Source organism: Onychostruthus taczanowskii, unplaced genomic scaffold, assembly GCF_017590055.1.
Source record: "Onychostruthus taczanowskii isolate IOZ18803 unplaced genomic scaffold, ASM1759005v1 scaffold100, whole genome shotgun sequence".
Lineage (NCBI taxonomy): Eukaryota > Metazoa > Chordata > Aves > Passeriformes > Passeridae > Onychostruthus > Onychostruthus taczanowskii.
The window spans coordinates 993,350-1,011,487 of record NW_024496527.1 but is presented as its reverse complement, the minus strand read 5'-3'; the positions used below and the strand labels follow the sequence as shown (position 1 = coordinate 1,011,487).

At 51.6% G+C, this 18,138-nt stretch overlaps 1 protein-coding gene across 1 annotated transcript; it reads right to left on the bottom strand.

Annotated features, from left to right (window-relative positions):
• Positions 1-212: 212 nt before the first annotated feature.
• DNAAF2 (dynein axonemal assembly factor 2) lies at positions 213-17,692 on the bottom strand. The gene is made up of 3 exons (XM_041410513.1): positions 13,960-17,692; positions 3,498-3,644; positions 213-1,397 (listed from the first exon to the last, which is right to left on the bottom strand). The coding sequence occupies exons 1-3, from the start codon at positions 16,462-16,464 to the stop codon at positions 870-872; spliced, it is 3,180 nt and encodes a 1,059-aa protein (XP_041266447.1). The 5' UTR covers positions 16,465-17,692; the 3' UTR covers positions 213-869.
• Positions 17,693-18,138: the final 446 nt, after the last annotated feature.

Sequence of the window (18,138 nt, the reverse complement as noted above, 5' to 3'; positions counted from 1 at the left end):
CAGGGCAGATGTTTTGGGCAGCTGTGGCTCCTGCTGAACTCTGAAACCACACGCACAAACTGGTGTTTCACACAGAAATGGGACAGAGCAGCCCTGGAACGAGGCAAAACTGACTCTCCTCTGAAGCACCTCTCAAACAAAAACAGAAGTTGCTTCAGCAGCAGTGAGGAAGGGGAACAGGAAATTTATTATTAGATGTGTTCTCTTGGTTATTCTGCTTTAGGGAGGTGAGAAACGCTGAAACTCGAGGGAAACTGAGAAAAATAAATCTAAATCTGGCTAAAGAGAATCCATTTCACCAATTGTAAATACTTCAGAGCAGACATGCACCCAGAGGATGTTCTTGTGCAATGGAATTTGTTCAGCTGGGGGATTTCTGGGTGCTGCAGATCTGAAGCACAGCACTAGGATGGAATACAGGGTATAAGTGTTGATTATTTCTAGGAGACTAATTAGAACTTCTCCGGGTAATTAGAAATTTCATTTGATTGCTAAGAATCACTGCGAGTCTAATCCTGCAGTTATCACCAAATGAAAGGTTTGGAAAATGATGACTACTGCTCCATTCCCGAGGGAGCCATTAGACTGAGGATATATACAAATAATCCCTGAAACGTGGCAAGAGAATAAAAAATTTATGCAAACAATAAAGATACATTTTTTTTCCAGGAGCTCAGAGTCACCTCCAACAGCAACTTTTTGTAAAATTATTGCCACAGATGCCATTCGACAGCTGTTAAACTGTTAACAACGGAAAGTTTCGCTGTTGCACCGGTCTCGGTGGGAACTCATGGCTTCTGCGTCCTCCACCGGCCCGTGGAAGTCAGAACAAGCATGGAACAACGGGAGGAAATTCCAAAACAATGGAACTAATCGAGCTCGTAGAGCAGGGGGCTGTGGAAGAGCGCGGGGCAGCGCGCGCGGTGGTCGCGCAGGATCCGCACGCTGCCGTCCTTGGGGTTCACCTCCCGCAGGACGGGGGACCCTGCCCTGCTGCCCAGCCCCGGGGCTGCCCCCTCATCCCCATCCCCCTGCTCCCCATCCCCCTGCTCCCCATCCCCATCCCCATCCCCATCATCCCCATCCCCCTGCAGCTCTCCTGCTTCTCCCCAGCCCTGCTCCGGGGCCGTGTCTCCTGCCGCAGCAGCACTTTCTAAATCGGGCTCCGTTCTGCCGGCTCCGCCAGCACTCGCCGGGCTGGTGGCAGGAGGTTCGTGCTGCAAACAATGGGGTGAAGCACAGCCTGCTTTTCCTATTGTCGCGGCTGTGGGAGCTGGGCTGGATCCTGCAGCACCTCCCTCGGCTGCGGGACGCTTTGTTTCTGCCTTTGTTTCGGGGTGCTTGCTGTGGGCTCCCCCCGAGCTGCCGAGCGCTCCTTGTCCATCTCGTTCCCGTGGCTGTCGAGGAAATAAATGAATTATTTTGTAGCAGGAACAAACCGTGCACGCAAAGACAGGAGAGATTTGTTTCTCCAACAGCTCAGCTCCACTGGGATAGTGGAAAGTGTCCCTGCCCGTGGCAGGGGGTGGGAAGCAGATGATCCTTAAGGTTCCAAATCAGGTTGTGATTCCAGGATTCTCCTTCCAGAATCCAAGTGAGCGGCTGCTGAGGTTTTCCTGCTCTTCTCTGGTGTTTGGGAATGAGGGGCAGGGAGGTCCTTCTGCTTCCCCAGGGTTTCCTGCTTCCCCTTCCAGCCCCAGGCACTCACCACACCCAGCCTGATCCCCAAATCCCCAAATCCCAGCGGCCGCAGAATCAGCCAGGGCATCTCAACTCTTGTTGCAAGGCTGGAGCCTTGCAATTAGGGAAATTCCTGGCCTGTGAATGGGGCAAATCTGGGAATTGCAGTTTGCCTCGGGAGAGGAGGAGCTGGGAGAGGTGCTGCCCAAACAGCACTTGCCCCATTTCACCATTTCTGGGAGTTTTGGCAAAAACCAGCTGGTAATTCATAGGTCCCTGTCAGTGCAGAGCCAGGATCAGGCAGGATCTATCCAAGAGCAGCTGGGTTCATGGATTCAGAGACAGAGTCTCTTTCTCACAGCCCCAAACCACAGGAAACTCAGGAAACACCAGGCAGTCCTTTCCAAACGGGACAGTTCTCCCACAGGACACGGTCATGGAATGCCCTGAGTTGGAAGGGACCCTCAGGAACCACCAGCTCTGTGCTGGAGGTTTTATAAATGGGGTGGGACTGCTGGGATATGGTTTCTGAGTTTCATTGTGGTATTATAGTCTTATTATATGGTTGAGATAATTGAAAGATGGTAATAGTTTACATCTTGTTAGTGGCAAAGATTTTTCTGTTACAGAGCATTTTTAAAACTTTCTAGCCAACAGCATACTGAACATATTTTTCTACAATCTTAAAATCTACCTTAACCAAATCTAAAACCCAAACTACTATTTCATATCCTTACTTACTACACTTTTATACCTTTTCTACTTTCAAACTTTACAACTAACTCTAAACTCTCTACTCTTTCTATTTCTAAAACCTACTTTCACAACTTTCTAAAAATCCTCTTACCTTTACTCTGTTTCCCACAAACTCCAACTCCTGGCCCCTCAGGAGCAGGAATGGGATGATTTAGGCTATCTCAGCTGCCCTAGGGTCCCAAAAGGGACTCATCTGCTCTGCAACACTTAGAATTTCAATTTTTGATGTCCAGCCCACAGCAGCTGTGAAAGCTGAGCTGGCTCCACTATCTTTGGGAAAGTCCAGCTCCAGAGGTCATGTGCTTCCTCTGAGCTTGCCTCCCAGTGACCCAGCTACACATTAACCCCAGCTGCAGGCTCCAGGCCACGGCACAGCAGGACCTGCTGCTTTCTGCTTTTTATGTTCCCTTCAAGAAGAGTTTTACCTGAATTTTGGAAGCAGTGCCTACTCAGAAATCCCAGTGAATGTGGGGGTTTGCCTTGCATTTCCCTCCTGACAAAATGAACATTTTGATTTCTTCATGTGTCCATCTGTTTTGCCAAGGGAGGACAGTTTAATCCCCTGCAGATCCCAGAAACAGCCTGGCTTGTTCTGGACACAGGAAGGAGAGCCTGAGTGAGGCCTCAGACTACAAGGATTGAATTTGAGACCAGTGTTTAAGATTAATAGCCTCATGTTTAATTATCTACACAACAGGAACCCACCAAGTATTCCAATACATGGATTGAATAAAGATGAGGCAGGATTCTTCCCAGACAAAACCCTCTAGGATTTCTCTACCTGTACAAGGCTGAGTGGGTGCAAGGAAAAAGCACTTTTGAAATGACTGGATCACACTTCTGCACCTTCCAAATGAAACAGAGGAGGTTTCAATCCTCTGGTCACGTGAAATGGCACAAACACAAGTTTAACTTCTGAAAACTGACATTTACACTTGCAAATAACCCCAGTCCTGGGCTTTCCCTGCTTCCTCAGGACAAAAGAGGAGCAGAGCTGTTTCAGTGGGATTTGACAGGATCTTGCTGAAGAACATCAATCTGTGCTGCTGCTGGATCCTTACCTCCACCCTGATTTGAATTCTGTCCTCAGTAACATCCAGCACTTCAATTAATGGCTGGCTTTCCAGCTCTGATTGGGAGCACGGGGAAGGGCAGAAAGCAGTGCCTAGAAATCCATCAACGTTCTCCTCGCTGACAAACAACCTCTCCTAAAGAAAAAGAGAGAAAACAGCAGGTTATGTTCTTTTTGTGCTACGCTTCAGGGGTGCCGGGGCTGAAAACTCACTGCAAAGAAAGCCAGGACAGCAATTCCCAAGTTTCACAGCACACTCAAGTCTTGACAGAGAAATTCTAAGCCAGACATTCAAAGAACGAGGTGAAATGAATGAAAACCAGTGCTTAGCTAATTTTGCTTGAAAGTACAAATCTGCATCGTATCAAATAGAAAGGAAATATTATTTCTCTCTTTGGGTGGGTGACTAATACACAGATGTAGACTCTCTCCGAAAAATTATGTGTCCCAACCTCGTTCCACCCTCCTCACCTGTCTTAACCCCAGCAAGGTGTTAGACTGCTGTGGGTTTGTGTCCTGCTGCCTGCAGGGAAACACAAACACCTCCCTGGAGAGGCACTGCAGGATCCTCACTGCAGGATCAGATCTGGAACACTCAGGGCTGGATCCATTTCACACCCAGCCACTGAGGCTGCTCTGATCCCCGTGCAGTTGGAAAAAAAAAAAAAAAAAAAAACCCAAAAGCAAAAAAGGAGAGGTATCCACAGGCAGAGACACAGCCTGGGGTGTGTTTCCAGGCCGTTCACAAACAACCTGAAACGTGTTGCTACGGGTTTGGAGATTTAAATCAGTTACAGGTAATTAAAAGTCCTAAAATATATCCTGGAGGGGCTGTTTCATAGGCACTGCAGAGCTTTCCCTGTCCTTGTGTTATTCACACATCATCTGTGCAGGCTGAGGGGAAGGACAGACAAAATAAAAATGGTCTGACCGGGAGGAGTGGTTTAGGTTCTGGGAATTACCTTCCTTAGTTAATTGGAAATAACAGGGACAACTTGCAAACCTTCCACATTAAGTCATACTTTTAAATTTCTCAGTCCAGTTCAACCTTCTTGTCAATCCAATGAAAGTTAAATTCAATTATCACTGACATCTTGCAGACCAAGAAGCAAAAAGGCAATTCTGCACATTTTTGGCCCCCTGTGGATGGAGCCTTATGCACAGCCAGATGTCACATTGTGTCTGAGGTACAAAATTTAACTGTCATCTTGAAAAAAAAAAAACCAAAAACAAACCAGGATTGGAAAAATAAGCCAGAGTCCTATTTTTTCCACTAGTTAAATTAGAAATCACAATATGGAAAGTCATAACACACGTACTGTTGGTTTTCCAAGGCAGAGGATTGGATTCATTTTCTATCCAGAAAGATTACAATCCAGGCAAGGAGCCAGCACTGGATGCTGGGATGGTTTGGGGAGAGATTAAAGTGCAGCAGAGCTGCCCTGACTGAAAACCCTCTCAGAACATCCCTACTTCTTGCATTTCTGCATGCAAAGCCTAACATTCTTATTCCCTCGTGCTGCATCCTCTCCTGCCTGCCAGAGAGGGATCTGCCAGAGCTTCAGGCTGTGGAAACACTCTGCAGAGTTCAGAACAAGGCAGGGGCTGCAGACACAAAATCTGTGCAGCACCAGAGCTCCCGCAAGCTCCTGAACCCCATCCTTGGGCAGCTCAGAATTCCCAGCTCTGCCCTGGATTGTTTGGCCCACAGAGCACACACAGCTCAGCCTCCCTGCAGGGGATTTGGGATTTTGGTGCCCTGCCTGAACTTCCAAGGAGAGCACAACCCTCCTCACCCAGCTGAAAAATCCAAGTGTGGGAATCACAGCATGGTTTGGTTGGAGAGGACATCACAGCTCAGCTCATTCCAACCCCTGCCAGGGGATTTATTTCAGGACCTTTCATTACCTTCCACTAGACCAGGCTGCACCAAGTCTCATCCTACTTTTCCTCCATAAAATGAGGAAAATAATCTCTTTTCCCTCTGAATGTGCCTCTGGCACCCGTGGCTGTGTCAGGGACACCCTCTCCTCCTCAGTGCCACCAGGACTTTGAAATCTGGCAGCAAACGCCCTGAATCTTTCTGGAGAATTTCTTCCTGATTAAAAGCAAAAGAATTTGATTTCTTCACAGAAAATACTGTTAGAAAAGAAACACTGAATGGGAGGTCTATTATCAGGAAAGGTTCTTCCCCCAGAGGGGGCTGGCACTGCCCAGGCTCCCCAGGAATGGGCACAGCCCCGAGGCTGCCAGAGCTCCAGGAGCTGCCAGGGATGCCCAGGGTGGGATTGCTGGGGGTCTGGGCAGGGCCAGGAGCTGCCCTGGCTGATCCCTGCGGGTCCCTTCCAGCTCAGAATATTCCACAATTCTGTGATTAATCCGTGCTTTAAATGAGGATAAAAAGTAACCCCTTGTGCTGTTGCTCCGTTAATTCTGACTCACTGCCCAAACCAATTTTTCCAAGTTTCATCCCAGCCCAACGCTGAATTCCCAGAAGTATTTACCATTTTATCCCATCCCTACACCCCATGGCCTGCCATAAATCACGGGCCTGGGGTGTGTTTGTTATCAGGAAGGTGATTATCATTAGCCTGTTCCACCAGGCACTGTAACTCAGACTTTGTATTCACGGGGAGCACACACCGAGGCATTTATATTACTGCAGATGTTATCAGAGCACAGACCTTGGAAAAAAATGATTCAGGAATTTATTCTAAAGCCTGCTCTGCCTTCCAAGCCAGAGCAAACAGAGGACAACCATCTGCAGCTGATTTCAATGACCCTGTAAAATAATTCTTCAATTTGAGCCGTTTATTTTCTGGTATTTATGATGCTCTCTTAGCAACTTCGAATTTAATTTGTTTTTCCCTGCACACACTGTCATCTGCTGTTTGGTACACATTCATTTTTCCCTGTGACTAAACCGAGACCAAATTAACATCAACCTTAGCAGGGATGACTGTGGTTTCTGGAACACTTCATCATTCAAACCCATCCTCGTGTCTCCCGGCACCGACAGCGCCCGCCGCTCCCCTCCCGGCTCCCTCAGCACCCAAATGGCTTTATTCTGCTTTCATTTCTCCAAATTGAAGACACTTTCCATCCAGAGTTACCTCCCACGCAGGCTGCAAGTTTGAAAAGCAGGACAGATTTCAAGCTTAAATTCTTTTGGTGGCTCCTGTAATGAGAGGATCAGGGAATCCCAGGATGGCTTGGGAGGGGATTTAAATCCCATCCAGCTCCAACCCTGCCGTGGGCAGGGACCTTCCACTGTCCCAGGCTGCTCCAAACCCCATCCAAACTGGCTTTGGACACTATCAGGGACAAGGCAGCCACAACCTCTCTCATCAAAACCCAACAATTGATGCCAATATGGGAAAGGACCTGGATTTCCTGACCTCTGCATTTGTGGGATCCCAGCACAAACCAGCTCTGAGAGCTGAGAATTTGAAGCTCAAACCTTTGGTGCCTGTAGTGAAATGAAAACTTTTCGGAGGTGCTCATGACTGCAAAGATGAAACAGCTCCAGAGAAGCTTTGATGAGCTTCATCAGCAGGTTAATAATGTTTCCTGACATAACTGTTTTGTGTAGTCATGGTATTCCCAAAATGCAGCTACCAATTAAAGACTATTCAGAAATTAGTTTGTTTTATAGCAGAAGCAAACTAATTATGGTCCTTAATATAGCTTGGGGAAGGGATTACTTTGAAAAAACGTGAAATAATAAGTTTGTTGTGTTCTCCTTCTTTGTCCTTCTCTGACCTCCCAAAAAACTTGCCAAGAGTCTTGAAATGCTGAGCACAGAATTAACTGAACCAAAAATAAACTGTTGGAGGATTACATTCAACAGCCCCAGTTTCCAGCAGCATCTTCTTAGAAGTAACCCCTGACTATTACAATAAGTCTTTACAGTAGCTTGGAAATTGAAAATTATAACTTTAAATAGCTTGGAAATGAGAGCAAAACAGCTCTCCAGGATGGATTTCTCCATGAAAGGTGGCAAAGGTTTAAAACATCCATGTTTGACACGTCCCGACACGGCTCTCAAGGCTTCATGCTTGGTTGACTCTCCAACCAAGGAACACTTTCATCCACAAGAGCTCAAATTCTGAGCTCAGAGAGGACAAGGACAGCCCAGCATGGCCTAAGGGGGCACTTCCAGCCCTCGGGGACACTTCCAGCCCTTGGGGACACCTCCAGCCCCCGGGGACACTTCCAGCCCTTGGTTTCCACACGGTCCCAGTGCCAGCAGCAACAGAACTCTGCCACCTGCAGCTCCACACGAGTGATGTAGGGAAATTGAGATGAGATATTGGGAATTCCTGGCTGGGAGGGTGGGCAGCCCTGGCACAGGGTGCCCAGAGCAGCTGTGGCTGCCCCTGGATCCCTGGAGTGCCCAAGGCCAGGCTGGATCAGCCCAGATCACCTTACCAGGCCCCAGCTTCCTCTAGGGGCACTTAATCATCCCAGAATCCCAGAATAGTTTGGGTTGGAAGGGACCACAAATCCCACCCAGTGCCACCCCTGCCATGGCAGGGACACCTCCCACTGTCCCAGACTGCTCCAGCCCCAGTGTCCTTGGGCACTGCCAGGGATCCAGGGGCAGCCACAGCTGCTCTGGCAATTCCAGCCCAGCCAGCAATTCCCAGTTCCCAATCTCCCATCCATCCCTGCCCTCTGGCAGTGGGAGCCATTCCCTGTGTCCTGTCCCTCCATCCTTGTCCCCAGTCCCTCTCCAGCTCTCCTGGAGCCCCTTCAGGCCCTGCCAGGGGCTCTGAGCTCTCCCTGGAGCCTTCTCCTCTCCAGGGGAACATTCCCAGCTCTCCCAGCCTGGCTCCAGAGCAGCTCCAGCCCTTGGAGAAGCTCCATGGTTTCTCTGGACTTGCTTCAACAGCTCCTCATTTTTTTTTAACCAGCTGCTTTCTGAAGGAAAAAGCAGCAGGAGCTTCCAAAGGGTCTCCTTCACAAGGCACTGGTGGCTGAGCCAAGCAGAAAGATCACACCCATGTGGAACATCCTGCATGGAGGCTTCAACACTCCCAGGAAAGTTAAACAAAACTTCCCTATCTCTGAGCAATTCCCATTTGGATCCCTCACACACAGCCTAACTCAGACCCAGCTCCAACCATGAACTCCTCAGGAATGTTCAATATAATCTTTTTCAGCCTGTAAATGTAGAAAAAAAAAAAAAGAAAAAAAGCAATGCACAGGAAAGCAGAGGAAATATTTCCTCTGTTTTCCTCTGCTCCCTGCTGTTCTCTGGAGCCCCATGGGAGTTTATGTGAGTTAAATCCTAATATTCTCCATGAGATCTGACGGGGTCTTTTAGGAAAGGGATGGGCTGGCTGCGACTCCCTGCCCAGCCAGGGGTACCCAGGGGGAAGTGCCCAGAGGAATGAGCACACATCCTGTGAACAAACCCACTGCAGGCCCCTGGAAGGGCAGGAAGGGTGGGGATCAGCCCAAACGGGAATTCCTGCGTGAGCCAGTCTTTTTCTAATCCCATGGAAACGAACAGACACGACCCCAAAACCGCAGAATTAAGAACTAACTCCCTGCCAATTGTGTTTCACATGCTCCAAGAACCGAGCCCCCAAAGTCTCAGCAGCTCAATACACCCCCAGAAAACTGCTTTTTATTTCTGTTAGGAATCGAGCATTTAACCCCAGGAGGCCAAACATTCCAAGACATTCCAAGTGCTTTCCAAAGGCACAATTTTCATAATTGCCCAGCTCCAGCACCACCATAAACCAGGACACACTGGGACATGTTCTCAGAAGCCCTGCCTGGCAGGCTTACAAATTGTATTAATGGTTATTTAACTCCCAGCAATTCTTCCTTCATCATTTTCTCCCCAGGATGTGTTGTCTGGAAATGAAGGGGAACTCTCTGATGCGGGAGTGTCCCAGGCCTGAATTCCCAGGATTTGAGGAAAAGGTGTAGAAGGTTACAGAGGGTGAACTGCAGTGAAGAGCAAGGGGGAGAGCACAGCCCATGGCTGGAATTTCGAGGCAAAGAGCAGAGATCTCGGCAGTGGGGAAATCAGGCAGCTTCTTCAGGTCATGAGATTATTCCCTGGAAAAACAGGGCCTGGAGCAAGGCCTGAAGAAGGATCAGCACCGTGGTCTCTGCTGCAGTGACAAAAGGTGGCTTTTGAACCCCTGAAATATGTGACCCTAAGCCCACAATGTTCAAAGTTATGGAATCTTTCTTTTTATAGGATTTCTGGTCACCATAACCAGCCATAGAACCAAGACCATCCAGTCCAGCTGCAGTGTGGACATTCTGGTTTGGCCAAGGAGTGAAACTCCTCACGGCTAAAGCCCAGGGAGGAGCAGGGCACTGTAAAGATTTCCTGAAAAGAGGCACTTGCTGGAGTGGGAATTCCAACTGCTTGGCATCTATGGAAACTGAGCTCTAAATAGATCCTCTTCCAGCCCAGGGATTCAGCCACTGCTCACTACAAAAGGAAAAGCAGCTCTCGAAGTTCCGTTTCAAGCACGGTGTTCTAAGGATGAGCTCAACTCGTTCTTCCACCAGCACGTGGATCAGAGCAGCTTCCAAGAAGGAATTGGCACTAATGGGAGTGATGTGGGCAGGCAGCCCCATGGCATGGGGCAACGAGGAGGGGCAGACTGAGCTAACCCGGGCTGGAATGTTCCATGGAACACCACAGCACCCCTTGGCTTTCCCACAATGGAGCAGAGCAGGAATTCCATAGCTGTTAAAAACATTGGACAGGGCCTGGAGCAACCTGGGACAGGGAAAGGTGTCCCTGTCCATGGAACTTGAGCTTTTAGATCCCTCCCAACCCAAACCATTCCATGATTCACTTCTGCCAGGCACCATCCTCTGGCAACGCTGCTGTGAGAGAGGAGATGACCAACAAGCACATTGGGAGGTGCAGGATAAAATTCCTGCTCCAGGGTAAGATTCCTGCTCCAGGATAAAATTCCTGCTCCAGGATAAGATTACTGCTCCAGGATAAGATTCCTGATCCAGGGTAAAATTCCTGTTCCAGGATAAGATTCCTGATCCAGGATAAAATTCCTGCTCCAGGGGAAGATTCCTGCTCCAGGATAAAATTCTGCTCCAGGATAAGATTCCTGCTCCAGGGTAAGATTGCTGCTCCAGGATAAAATTCCTGCTCCAGGGGAAGATTCCTGCTCCAGGATAAAATTCTGCTCCAGGATAAGATTCCTGCTCCAGGGTAAGATTGCTGCTCCAGGATAAAATTCCTGCTCCAGGGGAAGATTCCTGCTCCAGGATAAAATTCTGCTCCAGGATAAGATTCCTGCTCCAGGGTAAGATTGCTGCTCCAGGATAAAATTCCTGCTCCAGGGGAAGATTCCTGCTCCAGGATAAAATTCTGCTCCAGGATAAGATTCCTGCTCCAGGACTGTAAGAAAAGATCCCTGTTCCAGGACAAAATTCCTGCTCTAGGATAAGATTCCTGATCCAGGGTAAGATTGCTGCTCCAGGATAAAACTCCTGATCCAGGATAAGATTCCTGATCCAGGATAAAATTCCTGCTCCAGGATAAAATTCCTGCTCCAGGGTAAGAATGCTGCTCCAGGATAAAATTGCTGCTCCAGGATAAAATTTCTGCTCCAGGATTGTAAGAAAAGATCCCTACTCCAGGATAAGATTACTGCTCCAGGATAAGATTCCCACTCCAGGATAAAATTCCTGCTCCAGGATAAGATTCCTGCTCCAGGATTGTAAGAAAAGATCCCTGCTCCAGGATAAAATTCTGCTCCAGGATAAGATTCCTGCTCCAGGATAAAATTCCTGCTCCAGGATAAGATTCCTGCTCCAGGATTGTAAGAAAAGATCCCTGCTCCAGGATAAGATTCCCTCTCCAGGATAAGATTCCTGCTCCAGGATAAGATTCCTTCTCCAGGATAAGATTCCTGCTCCAGGATAAGATTCCTGCTCCAGGATAAGATCCCTGCTCCAGGATAAAATTCCACTCCAGGATAAGATTCCTGCTCCAGGATAAAATTCTGCTCCAGGATAAGATTCCTGCTCCAGGATAAGATTCCTGCTCCAGGATAAGATTCCTGCTCCAGGATAAAATTCCTGATCCAGGATAAGATTCCTGCTCCAGGGTAAAATTCCTGCTCCAGGATAAGACTCCCGCTGGCCTCAGCCCCTGGAGCTCCCTTTAGGCAGTGACTGCTCTGCACTCTGCAGTGAGGGATGTGACTCCTCACAGGTCTCAGAGCAAGCACCAAGCTCTGATTTACAGAATGAGACTCGAGGCAGAAAACCCCCAAGGTGACATCAGACAAATGGAAGGAATCAACCTAAGTCGAAGAAAAGCGACCAGGAACAAATGGTTAATGGCCAGAAGGCAGCAAGTAATAGTGGCTCTAATTAAATATTCATTTTTCTCCCCTCACTCTGAGCCAGTGCAGCTCTCAGGCGCTTTGGGGAAATAGCACAGATTTTAAAAAAAGCAAACAGGACAAATGACTTCAGTTTATTTCTCCTGCTTCAGTTTGCAGGCCCGGTGTCCAAAAGGACTGGAGGCCAGGAGAATCTCTTGGAGTCTGCTGTGAATGAATGGCCAGGAAGACGATGACTAATGCCCAATCTCTTTCTCCTACTCCACCCAAAACATTCTGCAATATATAATAAAATCAGCATATCCAAGGGGTTTTTGTAACCCACAAAGCCAAAAATCCCATGACTGGGTGGCCTTTTAAAACCTTTCCATCCCAAAAATGTTCCTCCGGTCGCAATAACAAATCCATATACCAAACTTCCAACCATTAGTGCAGCCACCACCAAGCTCCCCACTAAGCCACGTTCTCAAGTGCCACATCCACAGGTTTTTCTGAGCATTCCCAGGGATGGGGACTCCAGCAGTGCCCTGGGCAGCCTCAGTACCTGCACAGAAAACAGGCAGGAGTTTACACAGTGGCTTTTTTGACGTGGCAGCAGCAGGCAGTGCCAGATCACAGCCGTGAACAGCAGCCCTGAGTGTTCTGTGGCCCCACTTGCACAGACTTGCAGGCTCCTGCTCCGGTAAAAGCAAAGGAAATGCTCTGCAAACAGCCCAGCCTGGGTGGTTCTCCATAAATTCATCATCTTTGATGCTTCCCCGAAATGATCGGCTCCTCCTTCACAGGAATTGCTGCTGTAAAAGGTGCGTGGCTGCTAAATGGGAAACTCGCCATGGTTTCAGCTGCACAAACACTAATTGGATAAATATCTTTCAAAATCATGCACAAGCCATTTCCAGTTGGAGGGATGGAGCAATTAAGCTGCTCCAAGCCAAGTCTATCCCAGTGGATGTGCTTGAAGCCTGCCAGCTTCCCGGACAAGCAATCCCACTGCACGTGATCCAAACTGCAGAGGGTTTTATTGCTCTCAACTCCAGCCAAACTCCAAATCCCATGGCTAGAAGGTAGCACGAGAACTGTGCAGCTTTAATCCCTGCTCATGAGAAACTGTCTGCAAGTCTGAGCTCACAGAGGAAACGTGGCTCTCCACAAAACTTGTGTGAGTGGCTCTGACAGAGTGTCACAAGGAGGGCATCCCTTTGGGGACACTGGATGCAGCCACCCCACCTTCTCCCACCACGGGAGCATCACTGCCCAATGTCGCCTTGATTTTGTAAGACTTTGTTAAGCTTTCTGATGTTTACATTCTTTCAACAAACTTTCTCACACACAGTTCTGTGAATAACCTATGTTTTGCATTCTTTCATGGAGGTGGAGAGAATTGATGGCCCCTTGGTCTGTCCAGTGGCATTGGAGAGGTGGCACTGTCCCCCTCCAATCCACTGTCACCTTTGGAAAACTATAAATGTTAGAGTCAGAAAATAAAGGCTCTTTTTCTTTTTTGTTCCCCTCGAGAGCAGCAGTATCTGTGTCATCATTTCGTGCCTTATCACAACAACCCAACAACCCATAAAATCAGAAAATACTGAATGAGAATCACATTCAGACAGAGCAAAGCGGGACAGTTCATAGCTGCTGCTTGCTGTTCTGCTCTGGTTGAACTAATGGGGGTTCTTGTGGCTGTAAGTGGGAATTCTGTCCCAAAACACAGACACAGGGACACTCCCCTACACTTCATGAGGGTGTGTGCACACGTGTGTAAGCCTGGTGTATCATAAAGAGCTTTCTTTGTGTGAACAGGCTGCACGAGCAATTTACAGGGCTTTAAAAGTGAGCACTAAGGACACAGAGGACATTCATCACCAGAACTTCCCTTCGAAAAAAACTTCGTATGGGAGGCAGAAGCCGTTCCCATTCCAAGCATGAAGCTGTCAGCTCCACGGTACAAGACTCGCACAAATCGGGTCACGGCGCTGACATCCCGGAGCAGCTCTCGGAGGGAGCAGAACTTCCCAGCGCCCCTCAGAGCTCCCAGAGCTGCTCTCAGCACACAGCAGCCGGCAGCGGCACCGGGGCCAGCTGACAGCCCAGCGCTGTTACCTGCAGAGCGGAGGGCTCCAGGCCGAAGCCGAACTTGTCCCAGAGGCCGGTGCTGCCGGGGGCCTTGGCGAGCCGCAGCACGGCGTTGTGGGCAGAGACGCTGACGCTGCTCTCGGGGGACAGCAGCGCGGCAGGGAGCCGCAGGAACAGGGCGAAGGCCGCCGTGTCGGTGCGGAAGCGGAGGCTGTAGTGCCGGGCGCCCACGTCCCCGCGGAGGCTCTGCGGCTGGATGCCGGGCACCGGCAGGATCAGCGTGAGGGACGCCTCGTCCTGCCGGGCGCGGAAGGGAGGGCAGGTGGCCGTCTCGCTGGGGTGGCCCTCGGGGGGCTGCGGAGGGGTGTCCCCGGTGGGCATGGCCGGCTCGGGGCTGGCGGTGGGGGAAGCGGCGCCGGAGCAGGGCAGTGCCGGCTCCCGGGGCTCGGCGGGGAGCTCTGCGGGTGGAACAGCGGCGGGGGCGGTGAAGGGCCCAGAGCGGGGGTCAGAGCTTGGACCAGCGGGGGGCTCAGAGCTTGGACCAGCGGGGGGCTCAGAGCTTGGACCAGCGGGGGGCTCAGAGCTTGGACCAGCGGGGAGTTCAGAGCTTGTATCAGGGGCTTCAGAGGTTGTATCAGTGGCAGGTTCAGAGGTTGGATCAGTGGAAGGTTCAGAGCTTGGATCAGGGGAAGGTTCAGAGCTTGGATCAGGGGAAGGTTCAGAGCTTGGATCAGTGGAAGGTTCACAGGTTGGATCAGTGGAAGGTCCAGATGTTGGATCAGTGGAAGGTTCAGAGGTTGGATCAGTGGAAGGTTCAGAGGTTGGATCAGTGGAAGGTTCAGAGGTTGGATCAGTGGAAGGTTCAGAGGTTGGATCAGTGGAAGGTTCAGAGGTTGGATCAGTGGAAGGTTCAGAGGTTGGATCAGTGGAAGGTTCAGAGGTTGGATCAGTGGAAGGTTCAGAGGTTGGATCAGTGGAAGGTTCAGAGGTTGGATCAGTGGAAGGTTCAGAGGTTGGATCAGTGGAAGGTTCAGAGGTTGGATCAGTGGAAGGTTCAGAGGTTGGATCAGTGGAAGGTTCAGAGGTTGGATCAGTGGAAGGTTCAGAGGTTGGATCAGTGGAAGGTTCAGAGGTTGGATCAGTGGAAGGTTCAGAGGTTGGATCAGTGGAAGGTTCAGAGGTTGGATCAGTGGAAGGTTCAGAGGTTGGATCAATGGCAGGGTCAGCAGGGAAGTCAGAGGTTGGATCAGCGGGAGGTTCACGCCAGGGTTCAGCGGGTGGGTCACAGAGTGGCTCTAGGGGCAGTTCAGCGGCGGGCTCACACAGTGGGTCAGCCGGGGGTTCGGCCAGCGGATCACCGCGCTCCCCGCCGCCACGCGCGCCCCGGGCCGCGCCGCCAGGCCCGAGTTCCGGGGGAGGAGCCGCTCCGCCGCCCGCCTCTGCCGGGCCTGCCTCTGCCGGCCCCTCGGCAGCGGGCTCGGCCCCCTCCAGCCGCTCCCGCGGGCCGGGCGGCTGCACCACGGGCAGCGTGACCTGCAGCTGCCGCTGGGCCCGGTTGAAGGCGGCCCGCCCGGCGCTCTCGTCCACGTCGTAGGGGAGGCGGAGGCGCAGGCGGTAGGCGGGACACCGCGAGTCCAGCCGCAGCTCCCGCCCGCGGATCTCCAGCTCCGCCTGCTCGGCGGAGCGCAGCAGCGGCAGCTCCACCGTCACCACCAGCTCCCGCGGCACCGGGCTGGGCGCTGAGTCGCGGCTGTGCCGGTAGTCCTGCAGGTCCACGTAGGAGCGGTGGCGGATGCTCCAGCGCGGCGTGGTGGGGCCGGAGGGCGGCGGGGGCGCGGCGGGCGAGGAGCCCCCGGCGGCGGCGGCGGCGGCGGCGGCGGGCGGGAAGGGGAAGGGCGGCAGCGGCGACTCGCCGTCGTCGGGCGGCTTCGGGGCGCCGCCGGGCAGCGGGGAGCGGATGACGGGCGCCTGCGGGACGCCCTTGTAGGAGACCCCTCGCAGGACGGTGGCGTTGTTGCGGTCCAGCCGCACCCCGCAGTGGCTCTCCACGGCCTCCAGCGCCGTGTCGCGGAGCAGGCGGCGGAAGCGGGCGCTGCGGGCGGCCAGGCGCAGCGCGGCGGGGTGGAACACCACGTCGTACAGGAGGCGGCGGCGGCCGGCGGGGCGCAGCTCCTCGCGGCCCGGGGCCAGGCTGTAGGGCAGCTCCCAGCGCTGCCCGCCGCGCTCGGCGCGGGCCCGCGGCTCCCCCATCAGCGGGTTGCTGCAGACATTGATGTAGCAGCGGCGGGAGCCCTCCTGGCTCGTCCGCAGCACGAAGCCCGGCGTCGGGTGCACGAAGCGCACCTCCACGCCGCGCTCCCGCTCCAGAGCCGCCACCTCTTCCTCGTACAGCCGGCGCTGCTCGGGGTCGGTGAGCTCGGCCGCGTACTCCGCGAACAGCGCGCGGAAGCGCTCGTCGCGGAAGGCGCGCTGGAGCCGCTCTGCCTCCTCGGCGCTGAGGTCCAGGTCTTGCAGCCGCCCCGCGCCCGCCATGGCCCCGGCACGGCTTGGCCCGGCCGGGAGCGGTGCTGGGGGGACGCCGGACAAGATGGCGGGCGTTGCTGTGGTGACGGTAAACAAGATGGCGGCGCCGGCGCGGCTGTTGCTATGGAGACGGCAAACAATATGGCGGGCGGCCCCTCAGGGCTGAGGCCTCTCCGTCCGGGCCTCGCCTTTTCCCTCCCCTCAGGGGCTTCCAGCCATCGCCCCCGGCATCAGCAGGGCTGGTTTTCCTCCGTCATCTCCTCATCCTTCTGCAAAGTCTATGGTCCCTCCCCATGCCACAGCTCCGAGCTCCACTGCCGTCCCCTCACAGAGCACGTTTAAATCCTCGCCAGACCCAGCTTCCCTCCCGGCCCTGCTGTCCCCTCAAGAGCCTGTATCCTGCTGTCCTTCCTCGTTCCTGCTGTGAAAAACGAGGTTCAGTTTCCTGGGTAAATTCAAAAGTTAAATAAAGGACAGTAGGATACAAAAATAAAGCAAAGGTAACAGCTGGGTGCTTGGCATTCAGCCAGGAGCACACCTGCTATTTCAGAGAAACCCTTTACACGCCTTTTCTATTGCATCAGCCTACTGCATATTCATAAACAATTATCATATTTAAACTTCCCCAAACTAGTTTGCATGTTCTAAGAAGTGTTTAGCATCAGGCCCACGTTTCCAGAGCATGCACATTTCTTGCTGTGGTTTCAGTCAATTCTTATCACCTCTGTCTGTATTTTGGTCTGTAATTTTTACAGACAGTAGGTGTTGACAGTAGCAGGGATCTTCATCACACATTCATTGGGTGTTATCCCAACTAAGCAGGCAGTTCAACTATCACAGGAATAACTATATCAGCTGTTTCACTGCCATGTGTAAGTGTAGTTAATAGCAGAAATAAAAACTGTATAGCAAAGTTACTTTCACATTGTACATATAGAATCTCATTTTTGTGAACCAAAGCTGGTGCGGGCACTTCGGGGTACCCCGCTCTGCTCTCCATGCCCACAAACACCTGGAGCAGGTTTTGCCTCAGTTTCACTCCTTCCCCCTTCCCTCCATCGAGATTTCCTGCTCCCAGCCTTCTCCAGAAGTTCCAAAGGATCGTGTCCTTGATGTTACTGCTCCTTGCCCTGACTGCACAGCACCATCTTCAAGCAGCTGCTGCTGTCATGGAACACCTCACAGATCTTTCCTGGGCATTCCCAAAGCAAAATCCTGCCCCTCTTTCCAGGCTCCCTGCAGATAACCAGCTATCCAAGTTATCTTTCATTCTTTTGCTGTGGTTTCAGTCAATTCTTATCACCTCTGTCTGTATTTTGGTCTGTAATTTTTACAGACAGTAGGTGTTGACAGTAGCAGGGATCTTCATCACACATTCATTGGGTGTTATCCCAACTAAGCAGGCAGTTCAGCTATCACAGGAATAACTATCAGCTGTTTCACTGCCATGTGTAAGTGTAGTTAATAGCAGAAATAAAAACTGTATAGCAAAGTTACTTTCACATTGTACATATAGAATCATTTTTGTGAACCAAACTGGTGCAGGCACTTCGGGGTACCCCGCTGTGCTCTCCATGCCCACAAACACCTGGAGCAGGTTTTGCCTCAGTTTCACTCCTTCCCCCTTCCCTCCATCGAGATTTCCTGCTCCCAGCCTTCTCCAGAAGTTCCAAAGGATCGTGT